Below are 15024 nucleotides of genomic sequence, written 5' to 3' on the forward strand. Positions count from 1 at the left end.
AGACAAGAGGTGAGCATTTCCTTGTATATACCTACGACTCTATTATGGTTACTATGCACTGGGGGGCAGGAAAAAAAAGACCCACACAGTATTTTTCAGTACTGTCGTCTGTACTTTTGCCTATATGACAAGCTGACAGACACACGTCAAAGACTTTGTGTGTGGCGTGTTATAACGCTACTCGAGCAAGGGGCACACAATATATAGGAATACTGCATCCTATGTAAAAGCTTGTGCCGTGTCACTGAAACATATGAATATACAACCCCAATTCCAATGAAGTTGGGATGTTGTGTTAAACATAAATAAAAACAGAATACAATGATTTGCAAATCAAGTTCAACCTATATTTAATTGAATACACTACAAAGACAAGATATTTAATGTTCAAACTGATAAACTTAATTGTTACCTTATATGATACCTTATATCATTTAGTACTTTGATAAGAACAGATTCTGTACTGTGATGATTTGTGCTCTATTTAACCTGATGGATTATATTCTTTCACTAATATAACAACCAAATTCATTGCATTTATCTGCTGTTAGGAGTTCTGGAGCTATCTGATTCGGTGGGTTGTGAGCTTGTCAACCACAGCAAACAGAGTGCGAGTATATGTTGAAGTTCTTACTGATGATTTTAGAAAAGTGTTGCTGTCTAGTCCAGACTAACGCTTGGTTAAAATTACAAAGACTTTAAAGGTCTGTAGAGGTCATAGTCAATTTGGAGTTTAGTTTTTCTCCACTTACGTTCTGCTTTCCTACACTTTGATTTACAGGTCTTTACCATCATTGTGCTCCTCCACGGTGTTCTGGGTCGCCTCAAGATTGTCTTAGTTTTAATAGGAGAGACAGCATTCATGACATTTGAGATTTTACAAATTATCCAAAAGTTAATCAACTGAGTGAGGGACTTTTTGTCCATCTCCATTCAAGTTCATCCTAAAGGTGCTTGATGGGCTTATTCTGTCACACTAAACTCATCCTTACATGCCTTATGGGAACTTCCTTTGTACATTGGGACCAGAAAAGGTCTTTCCCCAAATTGTTTCGATGGAGGCAGAAGCATACAATTGTTGATAAGGAGCAGCACTGAGAATTCAGGGAAAACTAAGCTCTCTCTTGTCCAGTCTCTGATTGATTAATTGACTGAAGACGTGTCTACCTGTATACCATGTCCTCCCCATCATGTACTCACTGCAGCAGTTGGCATCCTCTGTGTACATGCCACTGGGAGGCGCAGCTTCCAGTCTGTCTCCCCGTCTAGCTGGTCAGTGCGTAGGAAACAGGAGCCTGAGAGGGAGAAGACAAAAGCTTATGCCACATGGGGGTGACAACAGACAAGCGTGCCGTGTCAATGAGTGATGTCTCAATTCATGATTTGTGGGTCAAAGCTTTTGACACTTGTACACGAGGTTTATTCCAGTAGTCATCTGTATCAAAGAAGTGCTGGTTTTTTTAACAACTTTAGGAGTTTTGGTGACTTGGTTTGGACACATAACTAGTGGGACGGAACCCCCCCCCCCAACGCACACACCAAATTCAAACTTCGCCTAATGCGTCATGTGCCCCCCCCCCCCCCCCAAAAAAAAGCCCAATCCTTGCTCAGGCTGTTCATAATTGACCTAATGGCCTCCACATGGAAGGGAGATAACCATGCACTATTTCCAGTAAAACAAACCTGTTGTTTTCCAGTCCTTGGGCAGGAAGTCACAACAACATGCATTCTGGAACATAATTAAAAACATTTATTTTGTACTGCATATATAATAATGAAGCAATGCAGCTGTTGCATTTGTGATGAAACATATTCCATATGTGATCAGTCAAATGCGGTGTGTTTTCCTTTGTATACTGTAACCTCTAAAGTTCATGGAGACATATAAGTGTTTGTTTTTAGCTTTCTTGCAACAATTATTCCAAAGAGTAGCCACAACAATGGCGCCCCAGTTCAATAGGGTAGATAGTGAGCTATAGATGTGTTTGCTTTTTCTTTGGCTTTCTTGTGATAATTATTCCAAAAAGAGCAGCCTCAACAATGGGTGTTCAGAGAAGACAAAAGTTAAAAGAGAAGCACCAGCATCAGAAAAATTAAGACTATTAAAAAGCAAAAATACTGAAACCCTAACTAATGCTAAAATTACCTATGTAGTTTTATGATGCTGACAGTTTGATCCTGGAACATAGACTTTGCATTTACTACTACTGTATGTGAATTAGTATAAATATTACTACTTTTATTTTGTTACACAATTTTATCTGCAAAATTAGTATGGGAAGCAAGATCAATGTTTAGTCTACATTGCGTATATGTATAACTGGAAGCAGCAACCTCCCGCCTTCAACCAAAGCAGCTTTGACTGATAGTATAGTACTGGACCCAATTACAATTTAGACATTATAGGACTTCCTGTCCAGGCTCAGGGCTAATCCCTGCACCTCAGCGCCTTTTTTAAACAAGTCATTTCCCCAGCCAGATCTGGATGAATGACCAGCAGATGTTTACCATTTCTCTCTGAGGTCCTTAAAAAGATCATGTCAGCAGGAACGCGTTGGTTCTACAAAGAAAAGCAGAAAGAAAAACATCACTTCAGCATCACTTCCTGCTCCTGCACCCCTCCATCCTCCTGCTCTTAAAATGTTTGACTTATAGCGCTGCATGTGGCACATTAGTAACACTCATTATAAAATAAAAAAAACGACAAAACAAAACAGTAAGACCTCCTATCGCAGCGTGACCCCATTTGACTCTGTAGAGCCCCAGAAACCCAACACAGTTCTTCTGGATCACAGAAGCATACTCTCAGCGACCTAACATTTCCAGACAGCTCACAATCAGTCAGAAATGTTGACGAAATGTGGCGGCCGACATGTGTGACCTTTCCTTCGGCCGCGCTACGACCGGTGATTCAGAAAGACACCCTCTGTTGGAAACTGAAGACAGGCGTGCTGTTCTCATATTTCATGCGAAAGACAAAAGACCCCAATGGAGCTGCGACAGGAACAGCCACACATCTAATTCCACTGAAAACCTACTCCAATTTAGATATGCTGAGCCTCCCAAAAAATTAAGTTGAAATGTACATCAAATGGATTAGAATATTTGATTATAAGCATCATGTGAGAGCTTGACCATTATGGCCATGTAAATGAAAACTATTTACAGATGATAATTTTTAACAAACCTTTTCCACTATTATAAGATCTCCCACTTGAATGTTGCTGCTTTTGACTTTCGTTGTGCCTAAAGGGAAAGAGGAAGAAATACGTGAGACATTAAGGAGAAAACATAAAAGCGTTATATAATTAAAAAGTGGTTGAGAGAAAACATTTTAACCACAAACATATCTTGAAAATCAAATAGCAGTTGTGCCAGCTGCTTTCCCGCACGCTTCACCGGCCGCCCCACAGAAGTTTGGGGGAAGTAATTTTCCATTCAGATCTGAAGGAATGCTGGGGGAGTTGAGCCTTTCTCTCTCATTCCATTTGGAATTAACAGGCAAATTTGTTTGGAGGAGATCACTGACCCCTGACCTCTGCCATGACCTCTGGCCAATGCATATGCAAGACATTAAGGCACATATAATATCACTATGCATCAGGGTTCATGGGAATTCACATTTCTGCTTTATCCCATTGTGACAACAGCATTATCCAAATAATTGAATTATATCAGAAATTAAAATAATTTTGATAATCAGTATAAATAAGGTTGGATGGCAATGTTTCATGCACATTTTAGGGACTTGAGCAAAACAAGTGTGCAGAGGGACCGCTATCATGGATGCGGGTGGCCATTGTGTTTACAGTTAAAACAAGCTCCCACATCAAAGCAGCCGAGTGATGGAAACCACAAGAGGTCTCCTGCTTTTTTATTGCTGCTCGCACTTTATACTGTGGCCTTCTATGCTCACTTTTACGTCTCTGCTTTGAATTACACACCGTTTCCCTTAGCCCCAATAAGCTTTAACAGGCCACTCCTCTACAGTTAACAGACGCTGAAAAGTAGGAAATGTGGCTCAGGTGGCAGTACGGGCACTAACATGAGCGGCATTATAGTCAGATATCAATGATAAGGCTACTCTCTTCTGGAACCATCTTCTAGATTTGGACTCTCAAAATGTGTAGGCAAACTAAAAACCTTACATTTTGATAACGCTCCCATGGACAGACAAAGGAGGCTGGTTTGGTTAGTTTGTTCACATGGAAATGCAAACATCTGAAAACCCTTGTTTTCTGTTTTAAGCAGTATGGTTCAGTACACATTCCATTGTGTAAATATGTCCTAAACTGTCCAAATCTTGAGTGCGACCGAGTTAAGGTGCTGGTCTCTCTGGTATGCTATGCACTGGTAAGCTTGATTTATTATTGGATTTATTGTCAGTCCTCTGTATATGTAGAACATACAGGAACAAAATTACTTTTACGAGAGGTCACTGTCACAAAAACAATACCAAAAAAAATTAAATTAAATAAACATCCATTCGTACATGCTCTTTGTTGTACGAAACGGTTATAGACGAATCTCCCCCCCCCGGGATGTACCGTAATTTCTCGTGTATAATGCCCACCCATATATAATACGCACCCCCAAAGTTGACCTCAAAATTCTGGAAAACCCTTCTACCCATGTATAATGCATGTTTATAATGCATGATTTTGCTTCTACCCATATGATAAAATTATTATTAGCTGTATTTTGTTAGTTTTTTTCAAAGAATTAGTCTGAAGTTAAGCACTTTATTTGAACACGTAATACTTTTTTTTTATTTACTTGCTCTTATTTTGAAATTCACAGCTCTACTTTTATTTAGTATATGACAAAACACACAGTTGTGCTCATATGTTTGATTACCCATGCAGAATTTGTTAGATGGTACAACTCTTCAAAGAAAACATGAAGGGTCAAGCCGGCACGGTGACATCTGCATCACAGTTCTGGGGACTGGGGTTCAAATCCCGGCCCGCCTGTGTGGAGTTTGCATGCTCTCCCCGTGCCTGGGTGGGTTTTCTCCAGGCACTCCGGTTTCCTCCCACATCCCAAAAACATGCGTGGTAGTTTGATTGAGGACTCTAAATTGCCCGTAGGTGTGAATGTGAGTGCGAATGGTTGTTTGTTTCTATGTGCCCTGTGATTGGCTGGTTCAGGGTGTACCCCCCTCCCGCCTGAAGATAGCTGGGATAGGCTCCAGAAGCCCGCGACCCTAGTGAGGATAAGCGGTAAAGAAAATGGCTGGATGGATGGATGGATGGATGGATGAAGGGTGAGGCGTAACATTTAATTGTATTTTAATGGGATTCAAATTAAACTGTCAAGCATTTCAAAAAGCATTATCATTAAACAAAATCTAAGCTTATAGAAATTAATGATGGTTGTTGTTCAGTCATCAGTCATATTTAAAAAGAAAAAAAAAAAGAATAATAATATTTCACAAATTCTGCCAGGATATGTAAACTTATGAGCACAACGCTACATATATGCAGTCATACGTAACCCTGTCATTTTGGAATGAAAGTGTAGGCTACACCTTTTTCATAACCACTAGGCGGCGGTGGCATCTTGGAATGAAAGTGCATAGCTTTTTCATAACCACTAGATGGCGGCATAAATTTATAAAGTGCGAAAGCTTTTTCATTTTCCCCTATACGTATGTATAATGCGCACGATTTACTTTTGACAATTTCTGGGGGGGGGGAATTCGCATTATACACGAGAAATTACGGTACCCATTTTCCCATATACCTATGTATAATGCGCACGATTTACTTTTGACAATTTCTGGGGGGGGGGGGGGAATTCGCATCATACACGAGAAATTACGGTACCTTATCACTCCTGACACCAAACCTGCAAGTTGTTTTCCCCCCAACATCAACTTCCACACAGATAATTGAATATATATATATATATATATATATATATATATATATATGTATATATTAAACAGAAAATGTGAAAAAATGCTTCCTCTTGGAAACATGTTCCTTCTGTTAAAACATGGATATAAATGTAATTCTTAAAATTTTAGATGTTCAACAATTAGACATCATAAAATGAGCCGGCAAACTGCATGGCTCAGCTGGTGCATATGTATATTGCCAGCTCTTACGGTCTTTTCTCTTCTAGGGTTCTACAGGTGAGACAGGGTGACCTCTGCAAAATATTTGCGGCTTGGAAGTACATACCTCGGGTAGAACGTTTCCAACGTGTCGACAAATCACTGCTTTTGCAATTTATAAATGGGCATGACTGACTGTGATTCTTTCTTGTGATACGGAAAACAATGTGAAAATGATTCTGTTTCTGAATTTGACGGAATCCCATGCCTACCTCTTGTTGAGAGCTTGCTGTAGATCTGAGAGTTCACCTCTTTGTCTCGCATGTAGCATCTTATTTCATCAACGGCCTCTCTTATGATGGTGATTGTCAAGACCAGACCCTGAAAAGAAAATCAATAACATTTCAAAGATGGTTGAGACCAGTTATTGACCAGTGGAGTTTCTGGAAGGCCACATACCAAAGGGACCCAGTAGGTGTAGAGGTCACCCAAGCGTAGCTCCTCTACAAACTGAGAGCAGGCCAGCATCAAGAAATACAAATTGAAGAAGTACTTGAACTGATTGAAAAGCACCTGTCACGACAAAGAAAAAAACATGTTACCTTGTTGCATCTTTTCAAAATGCTAATTAAATATATAATAACAATACCATTAAGTACAATAGTTAAGGTGGCTTTCACATTACTATCCAGACTGAAGATCCTGAACTGGAATCTCCCCCTGCTTCCCTTAAATCACCAGCAAGGTTACATTGTCTTCCCTGCATGTTATGACAGCACCGTGATGACACAAACAGTGGTGAGAGCTGCAGCTAGAATAAGAGCCACTGGAAGGCAGAAGGAGGTTCACAACAGTAGAAAAAGCTTCATCTGTCACACTACAATTTACAGGTGTTAGTAGTAGTAGTTTGTATTGAGGAGTTGTCTACCTTTCATATAATTCACTAGTGGATTAACACTCTGCACTGTTGTAGCCACAAACATATACCGTGTGACTCTTTGTCAGGGAAAATACACTTTTAAGTATGAATGTAATACAGTGGAATGTACTAAGTATGTAATACAGTGGAATGTACTAAGTTGGGCGGCATGGTGGATGACTGGTAAGCACATTTGCCTCGCAGTTCTGTCCCGGGTTCAAATCTGGCCTCCCTGTGCGGAGTTTGCATGTTCTCCTCGTGCCTGCGTGGGTTTTCTCGGGTTCTTTCACATTCCAAAAACATGCATTGTAGGTTAACTGAAGACTCTAAATTGTCCGTAGGTGTGAACGTGAGTACGAATTGTTGTACGAATTGTTGTTTGTTTATACTATGTGCCCTGCGATTGGCTGGCGACCAGTTCAGGGCGTATCCCGCCTCTCGCCCAGAGTCAACTGAGATAGGCGCCAGCTCGCCCACGATCCTAGTGAAGCTAAGCGATTAAGAGGATGGATGGATGTATTAAATTGAATGATTCAGAAACTTCTATTATTTTAGGGGAAAATATTACGAAGAAACTTTGGTTCTCAAGTCGCACTAGACTTTGTGGAGAATCTGGAGATATATTTCATCAAAGTTCTGGTAGAACATTTTGTTGTTTTTACATTTTAATATGGGAGACAAAGTGGGTTTTCTCCAGGTACTCTTGACTTCCTCCCAGAAGAAAAAAAAAGCATGCATGTGAGGTTCACTGAAGACTAAATCATGGAAGGGCAAACATTAGTCCTGAAGAGAAAAATTGTATTTTTGTTTCGGTAATATTTTATCTATTTGTATATAAAATAATACTTTTAAATTCTTAAATACTGTATATTATTTATAAATTTAGTGATAATTAACCACATATTTAATCAAATTAACAATACATTTATAAATATATATTTACAATCAATCTTTTAACCAGTTATTTAATATAATAAAATGAATTTTAATAAATAAATACAATTGAACTAAACATCTTTTTGAACACACAGCTAAATTAACACAATAAGTATCAACCCAAATCCAATAAAGTTGAGATGTGGTGTAAAACAAATAAAAACAGAATACAATGATTTGCAAATTGGTTTTGCAGTTGTAGAAATGACCAGAGCAGACTACTAAAATTTGTCAGTTCCTGTCTTGGGACTAGAGCAACAGCTTCCACCCGTATCATACTCACATTTAACACACAGTTAAAAGCTGACTCAATTCCATTACCACTAATGTGAGAAATTACTAGCATGACAAAGTCAGTATGTTCAATAGAAAGCTGAGTGGAGGCTGAGAGACCAAATGTTAAAAGACAGACTGACTACAATAACAAACTAAAGAAAAAAGGATGTCATTTTGGATTGCAAAAAACATCTGCACTTGTCTTTTGGTTGGCAAACGAACAATAGCGACTTTCACCATCTTACTAAACACCCTAAGACAACTGAAGATATCTGGAAAGCAAATATTTATGCAAAACACACAAAAGAATCATAAGAACAAATAGCACAGCAACCCCCATCCTTATTTTCACGTGTGCAAAACATACAAATGCGATGTAACACATTCATGTAGTCATAATGATTAGTGCATCTAAAAGAACCCTGGCTAAAATGTAAACAATTATAGAACCAGGAAATGACGATAAGCCTTTTTGAGTGGTGGCCCTGTCGGGTCACCATGAGCCAAGTTTTGGTGGCCCGATCAGAACTTGTACTCTCCCTGTATATTCATGATATAATACATTAAGTTTCAGAGATAATTTCTTATGTAGCATCCTTATACTGTATTATTTAAGCCCCTTTTTCAGTAATTATTAGTACAATTGCTGTACTGGTGGCGATAAAATTATTAAAATATTTACTTAGCACTGATATTACAACAATGCTTTTTCTTGTGTCTTGATGTTGTGCACACTACAGTATCTAATGTATCTTATATATCAATAAACAGTATATGTACATGCATATTGTAAAATATTGGCTGGTTGGTGGGAGGCCAAGCTTAGGGGAGCATTGTGTGTGTTTGTCTAAGTGTGTATGTGTGTGTGGGTGTGTGTGTGTGCGTTATGATTTTGATTTACCTTTAATTATTATTTTGTATATTGGTGATTATCTGTATGTGTTGAAAAGACACCCTTGAAAATGAGATCATGCATCCCAATAGGCTATCCTAGAAATAAATAAATACCGGTACATAAACAAATAATTCACACTATAAAATACTGTATCCTTTATACAAAGGCAGCGTTCCCCGAACTTCTTACCGCCTTTGATTGTTCTTAATATATTTGTTTATATATATTTATATGTTCTTAATATAATAATATATATATGTATATTTATTTAAATTTTGGGTTATTTACACGATAGAGAAAAATAACCATGTTTTCCCGATATTTATATATATGATTCACACACACCAGCCATATGCTGTATTGTACCACAAGTAAGGTAGGGCACCACTTGAATTTGAGCGATTCCGGTTCCAAACGATTCTCGATTCCGATGCTTTTAGGGGCCTGGGTCAAAAAAGTTTGCATGGTTTAAATGAAGGGTGTCCAAATAATTAGGTTGGGCATTGAGAATCGAGAACCGATTGGAAATGGGACTAACGTTCCGGTTCTCCCGGAATCGTTCAAATTTAAACATTTCGGTTCCCAGTTTCGATGCCTACATTCCGCCGACCCCGAAGAAGAGTGGCGAAAACCAACGAAGAAGAATGCCCACAAAGACCTGGTTGTGCCCAATGGTGGTGGCGAACAAATCTGTGTCTTAACTTTGTTAAAACTAATGACCAGTCGCCTCAGTGCAACACTTGAAATAAGATTATACTGTCAAAGGAGGCTTTCACGATGTGTAGAAGTCTGACGTGCTCCCTCCCGCTCTGAGCGGAACTTCAGTCAAGTCAATTGGGCGAGTGAAAAATACGTCTATGCCAACATTGAGGCAGCTAACAAGGTAAACGGTGGGTTGCACTTTTGCACTGATGGTTTTTAGCATTTATGTTAGTCTTCAAACCAACGTAAGAGCCGATGACAGAAAAAAAAGCTTAACATTTAGCTAAAACTTCACCAAAGGTCAAACTACCAACTTTACATCACAATGAATTGGAACAGGTGGCACGGTGGTGACTGGTTAGAGCGTCTGCCTCACAGTTCTGAGGACCGGGGTTCAAGAAAAATCCAGCTCCCGCAGGGGATGAAGATGGGTGAATAATCCCGGCTCCCAGTGATTCATCCACATACTCCTTCATAGCCTTGTGTTCCGGCCCTGAAAGAGAGAACAACCTCCCTCGTGGAGGTGTGGTTCCAGGCAGCAAGTCAACTGCACAGTCATACGGTCTGTGGGGCGGAAGGGATTTGGCCTTGGACTTCGAAAAAACGTCTTTAATGTCCTGATAACAGGTGGGCACTTGAGATAAGTCAGGATCCCCAGATGGGGTCTGTGGATTGTCATTTGAAACATAGCCCCATAACATCACATGGAGGTTTGAAACAGTTCTGGGCGCAATTGCTGCCCCATGACATGACCTGCCCAGAGGAAAGGTCAATGCGGGGGTTATGTAATTTCAACCATGGGTTCCCTAAAATAATGTCATGATTCATGGTGTCAAAAACATGAAAACTAATTTGTTCCGAGTGCGAATCAGGAAATGTCAATGTGAGTGTTTGGGTGCGGTGAGTGATCTTGCCCATAAAACTCCTGTCTGCAGCATAGGAGTTGCGGTGGCATTTTATTTAAAAGGTTCTAAGGTGCAACCGTCTAACGAGGAGGGAGTTGAGTAAGTTTGCGTCAGAACCAGAGTCAATTAATACAGGTGTATGAATTTCTTGATCAGGAGAGCATAGTGTCACTTCAGGAAGAACCCGGGTAGAGTCTTCCTTAATGAAATTTAGACTCACCGCTCCCGTGCCCTTGCTACCTGCACCGGCAACCTTGACGTGACAGTTGCTCATGGAATGACCCAACTGCCCGCAGTAGAAGCACCGCCCTTCCCTCAGCCGGCGTTGACGTTCCTCAGCGGAGAGACGGAACCTGCCCAGTTGCATGGGTTCATCTGTGGTGACGCTAGCTAGTGGATTGAGACCGAAAACAGGGGATCTGCCTTGGTTAGGCTGGTCACCAAGGCTCGTCCTCCAAGTGTGCAGTGACGCAGCCCTCCGCCGAACTCCGTCCAGCTCGCGATCCAAAAGCCTCTTGTCGATTTTTACGGCGAGAGCGATGAGAGTGTCCAAGTCAGTCGGCAGGTCTAGCGGGACCAAATGATCCTTAACGGCGGGGGATACTCCTTGAAAAAAATGTATTGAGTAGTGCCCTATTATTCCACTGACTCTCAGCTGCTAGAATGTGAAACTCAATCGCGTAATCTGACACCCTGCATTTGCCTTGTTGTAAGGTGACAAGGGAGCGAGCAGCCTCACGATCTGGTGTGGAAAACTGAAAAATTTGCTCCATAGTCTTTACGAAAAAAGCCCACGAATGACACACGCCGTAATTGCGGCTCCATTCAGCAGTAGCCCACGCCTCCACACGACCAGTCAGGTGGGAAATGATGAAAGCGATTTTTGCCTGCTCGGTGGGGAAGGCAGCTGCCTGCAGCTCAAAGTGGAGTTCGCACCGAGTGATGAATGGCTTAATGTTCCCAGAATCTCCAGAGAAGCTCTCCGGTCGAGAGAGCGCTGGCAGGTGGTTGCATGGTAACTGCTTCACATGGAAACTTTGGTACCGTGGTGGTATCGGGTGTTGTGCCAACTGGTTCCTTGTTCTGAACCATTTTCATAAGAACTTTAAACTGTGAGGCCACACGTCTCATCATATTGTCCTGATGCTCTGACAGTCCCTCTAGATGAAGGTGGAGGGCAGCAAGCTGCTCATCCTGCTTCGAGAGGCGTTGACCCTGCGCTTGAAGGGCTTTGCACACCGGGTCTGAGTCTGCTGGGTCCATGTTATGGCCAGTTCGTTCTGTCATGAACGCAACAGAGGATAGGACCCAAAAATGCATGACTCCAAAACAAATGGACAGTTTCAAAAAGAGAGGTTTAATATACGGGCAGAGGTCGGTACACAGGCAGGCAATCCAAAAAAGGCAACAGTAATAAAAACGTGGCGAGGTCGATAATCGGAACAGGGTCTACTCTCAGTGTGAGTGGAAACAAGGAATGCTAGAACGTGACGACAAGGTACAACGAACTGGCGACTAGAAAGAATGAGACACATGGTTAAATGCAAGGGGTAATTAGGGTGAACGAGGCACAGGTGGTGAAGATGCTCTCAGCAGGTGTGTACGAGACAGGGGGGAACAACAACCTGAACACACACCCATGAAAACCAACTATGAAGAGCAAATTCGCAGGTAATTTAATAAGTTCCTAGAGAGAAAATAATACCCAACAGCTGCACAGCAAGCGTACACAAAACATACGTTAGCGCACACGTCAGCCAGGAGGAACCTAAAAGGTTTAAAGTATATTCATGTACATTATATTATTATATATTATTACCCTAATTCCAATTCAGTTGGGATGCTGTGTAAAATGTAAATAAAAACAGAATACAATGATGTGGAAATCCTTTTTGACTTATATTCAATTGAATACACTACAAAGACAACATATTTAATTCTCAAACTGATGAATGTTATTATTTTTTGTGTGTGCAAATATTCTTTCATTTTTAATTTGATACCTACAACATGTTCCAATAAAGCTGGGACAGGGGCAACAAGACACCCGTTTGGAATGCTCCACAGGTGACCAGGTTAATTGGAAAAAGGTGAGTGTCATGATTCGGAATAAAAGGAGCATCCCCAAAAGGCTGAGTTGTTCACAAGCAAGAATGGGGCAAGGTTCACCACTTTGTGAACAACTACGTGAGCAAATAGTCCAACCTTTTAAGAACATTTCTTAACGTACAATTGCAAGGAATTTAGGGATTTCGTCATCTACAGTCAATACTATCATCAAAATATTCAAAGAAGCTGGAGAAATCTCTGCACATAGGCAGCAAGTCCAAAAACCAACATTGAATGCCCATGACCTTCGATCCCTCAGGGGGCACTGCATTAAAAACCAGCATCATTGTGTAAAGGATATTGCCACGTGGGCTCAGGAACACTTCAGAAAACCATTGTCAGTTAGCACAGTTCGATGCTACATTTACAAATGCAAGGTAGAACTTGATGCACCATGCATAGCGAAAGCCATATAGAGTATCAAAAACACCCAGAAATGCCACTGGCTTCTCTGGGCCCAAGCTGATCCAAGATGGACTGACGCAAAGTTGAAAATTGTGCTGCGGTCTGAGAAGTCCCCACATTTCAAATTGTTTTCGTAAATCAAGGATGTTGTGTCCTCTGGGCCAAAGAGGAAAAAGCCATCATCTGTGATGCTATAGGGGGTCTATTAGTGCCCATGGCATGGGTAACTTGCACATCTGTGATGGCACCATGAATGCTGACAGGTACACCCAAGCAACATCTTTTTCAGGGACGTCCCTGCTTATTTCGGCAAGACAATGCCAAGCCACATTCTACACGTGTTAAAACAGTTTAGGTTTTTAGTAAAAGAGTGTGAGTACTAGAGTGGTCTGCCAGCAGTCCAGACCTGTCTCCCTTCGAAAATGTGTGGCAAATTATGAAGCACAAAATACGACAATAGAGACCCAGGACTGTTGAGCAACTGAATCTTACATCAAGCAAGCATGGACAAGAATTCCACCTACAAAGCTTCAACAATTAGTGTCCTCTGTTCCAAAACACTTATATCAGGGTTTGTATATCAGCAATGGGCGGCACGGTTTATGACTGGTTAGAGCGTCTACCTCACAGTTCTGAGGACCGGGGTTCAATCCCCGCCTGTGCGGAGTTTGCATGTTCTCCCCGTGCCTGTGTGGGTTTTCTCTGGGCACTCCGATTTTTCTCCCACATCCCAAAACATGCATGGTAGGTTAATTGAAGACTCTAAGTTGCCCGTAGGTGTGAATGTGAGTGCGAATGGTGGTTTGTTTATATGTGCCCTGCGATTGGCTGGCAACCAGTTCAGGGTGTACCCCGCCTCCTGCCCGATAATAGCTAGGATAGGCTCCAGCGCTCCCGTGACCCTTGTGAGGATAAAGCAGCTCAGAAAATGGATGGATGGCTATCAGCAATGTTAATTGTGTTTGTTTGCACCAGAGAGTGCTGAATTTTGAGATAAAAAAATAAAAATAAAAGCACAACCAAAATCAAACTTACGTTATAGCTTTGTTTTCTTGTTGTTGATACCTTGTTTTTATTTGATCAATTTAGCTTTTGCTCAAGAAAAATACAACCCATTCAAAAATACTTACATTGTCATTTTTACAATTGAGTTGGCACGGTGGACGACTGGTTAGCACATCTGCTTCACAGTTCTGAGGATCGGGGTTCAAATCCCGGCCTCACCTGTGTGGAGTTGACATGTTCTCCACGTACCTGGGTGGGTTTTCTCCGGGTACTCCGGTTTCCTCCATGCGTGTTAGGTTAATTGAAAACTCTAAATTGCCCGTAGGTATGAATGTGAGTGCGAATGGTTGTTTGTTTCTATGTACCCTGCGAGTGGCTGGTGACCAGTTCAGGGTGTACCCCGCCTCTCGCCTGAAGATAGCTGGGATAGGTTTCAGCACGCCCGCGACCCTAGTGAGGACAAGCGGTACAGAAAATGGATGGATGGATGGATGGAGTTTATATAGCAAAATAAACTGTTACCGTAAAGGGATACAATTTATACCAAGATATGAATTTTAGGTAATATTGCCCAGCCCTAGTGTAAATTTATTTATTTATACCCTACAAATTTGCTCACGTAGCAGGTAGGAAACCAAACATTTTAATCATTCTAATTAAGCTACTACAGCACGGTGGAGTTTGGATGTTTTCCCCGTGTTTGCGTTACAAAAACATGCATATTAAGTTCCTTCAAGTTTGTAAATTGTCCATAGGTTTAAGTGTGAGTGTGACTGGGTATTTGTCTACATGTGCTGGGTGATTGACTGGT

General features: G+C 41.1%; 1 protein-coding gene across 4 annotated transcripts in view; it reads right to left on the bottom strand.

Annotated features, from left to right (window-relative positions):
- The window catches only part of LOC133485933 (probable phospholipid-transporting ATPase IIA), a 71309-nt gene that overhangs the window by 41191 nt on the left and 15094 nt on the right, over nt 1–15024 (bottom strand). For all 4 annotated transcript variants that reach the window (XR_009790859.1, XM_061790370.1, XM_061790359.1 and 1 more), the window contains exons 4-8: nt 6521–6634; nt 6334–6442; nt 3188–3246; nt 2509–2560; nt 1201–1295 (exon numbers count right to left, since the gene is read on the bottom strand). Coding sequence is in view for 3 of the 4 variants with exons in the window: in XM_061790370.1 (XP_061646354.1) it covers nt 1201–1295; nt 2509–2560; nt 3188–3246; nt 6334–6442; nt 6521–6634 (429 nt within the window). In the remaining variant the exon portion in view is untranslated. The remainder of the gene's footprint in view (nt 1–1200; nt 1296–2508; nt 2561–3187; nt 3247–6333; nt 6443–6520; nt 6635–15024) is intronic.

This window comes from Phyllopteryx taeniolatus, chromosome 1 (assembly GCF_024500385.1).
Source record: "Phyllopteryx taeniolatus isolate TA_2022b chromosome 1, UOR_Ptae_1.2, whole genome shotgun sequence".
Taxonomy (NCBI): Eukaryota; Metazoa; Chordata; class Actinopteri; order Syngnathiformes; family Syngnathidae; genus Phyllopteryx; species Phyllopteryx taeniolatus.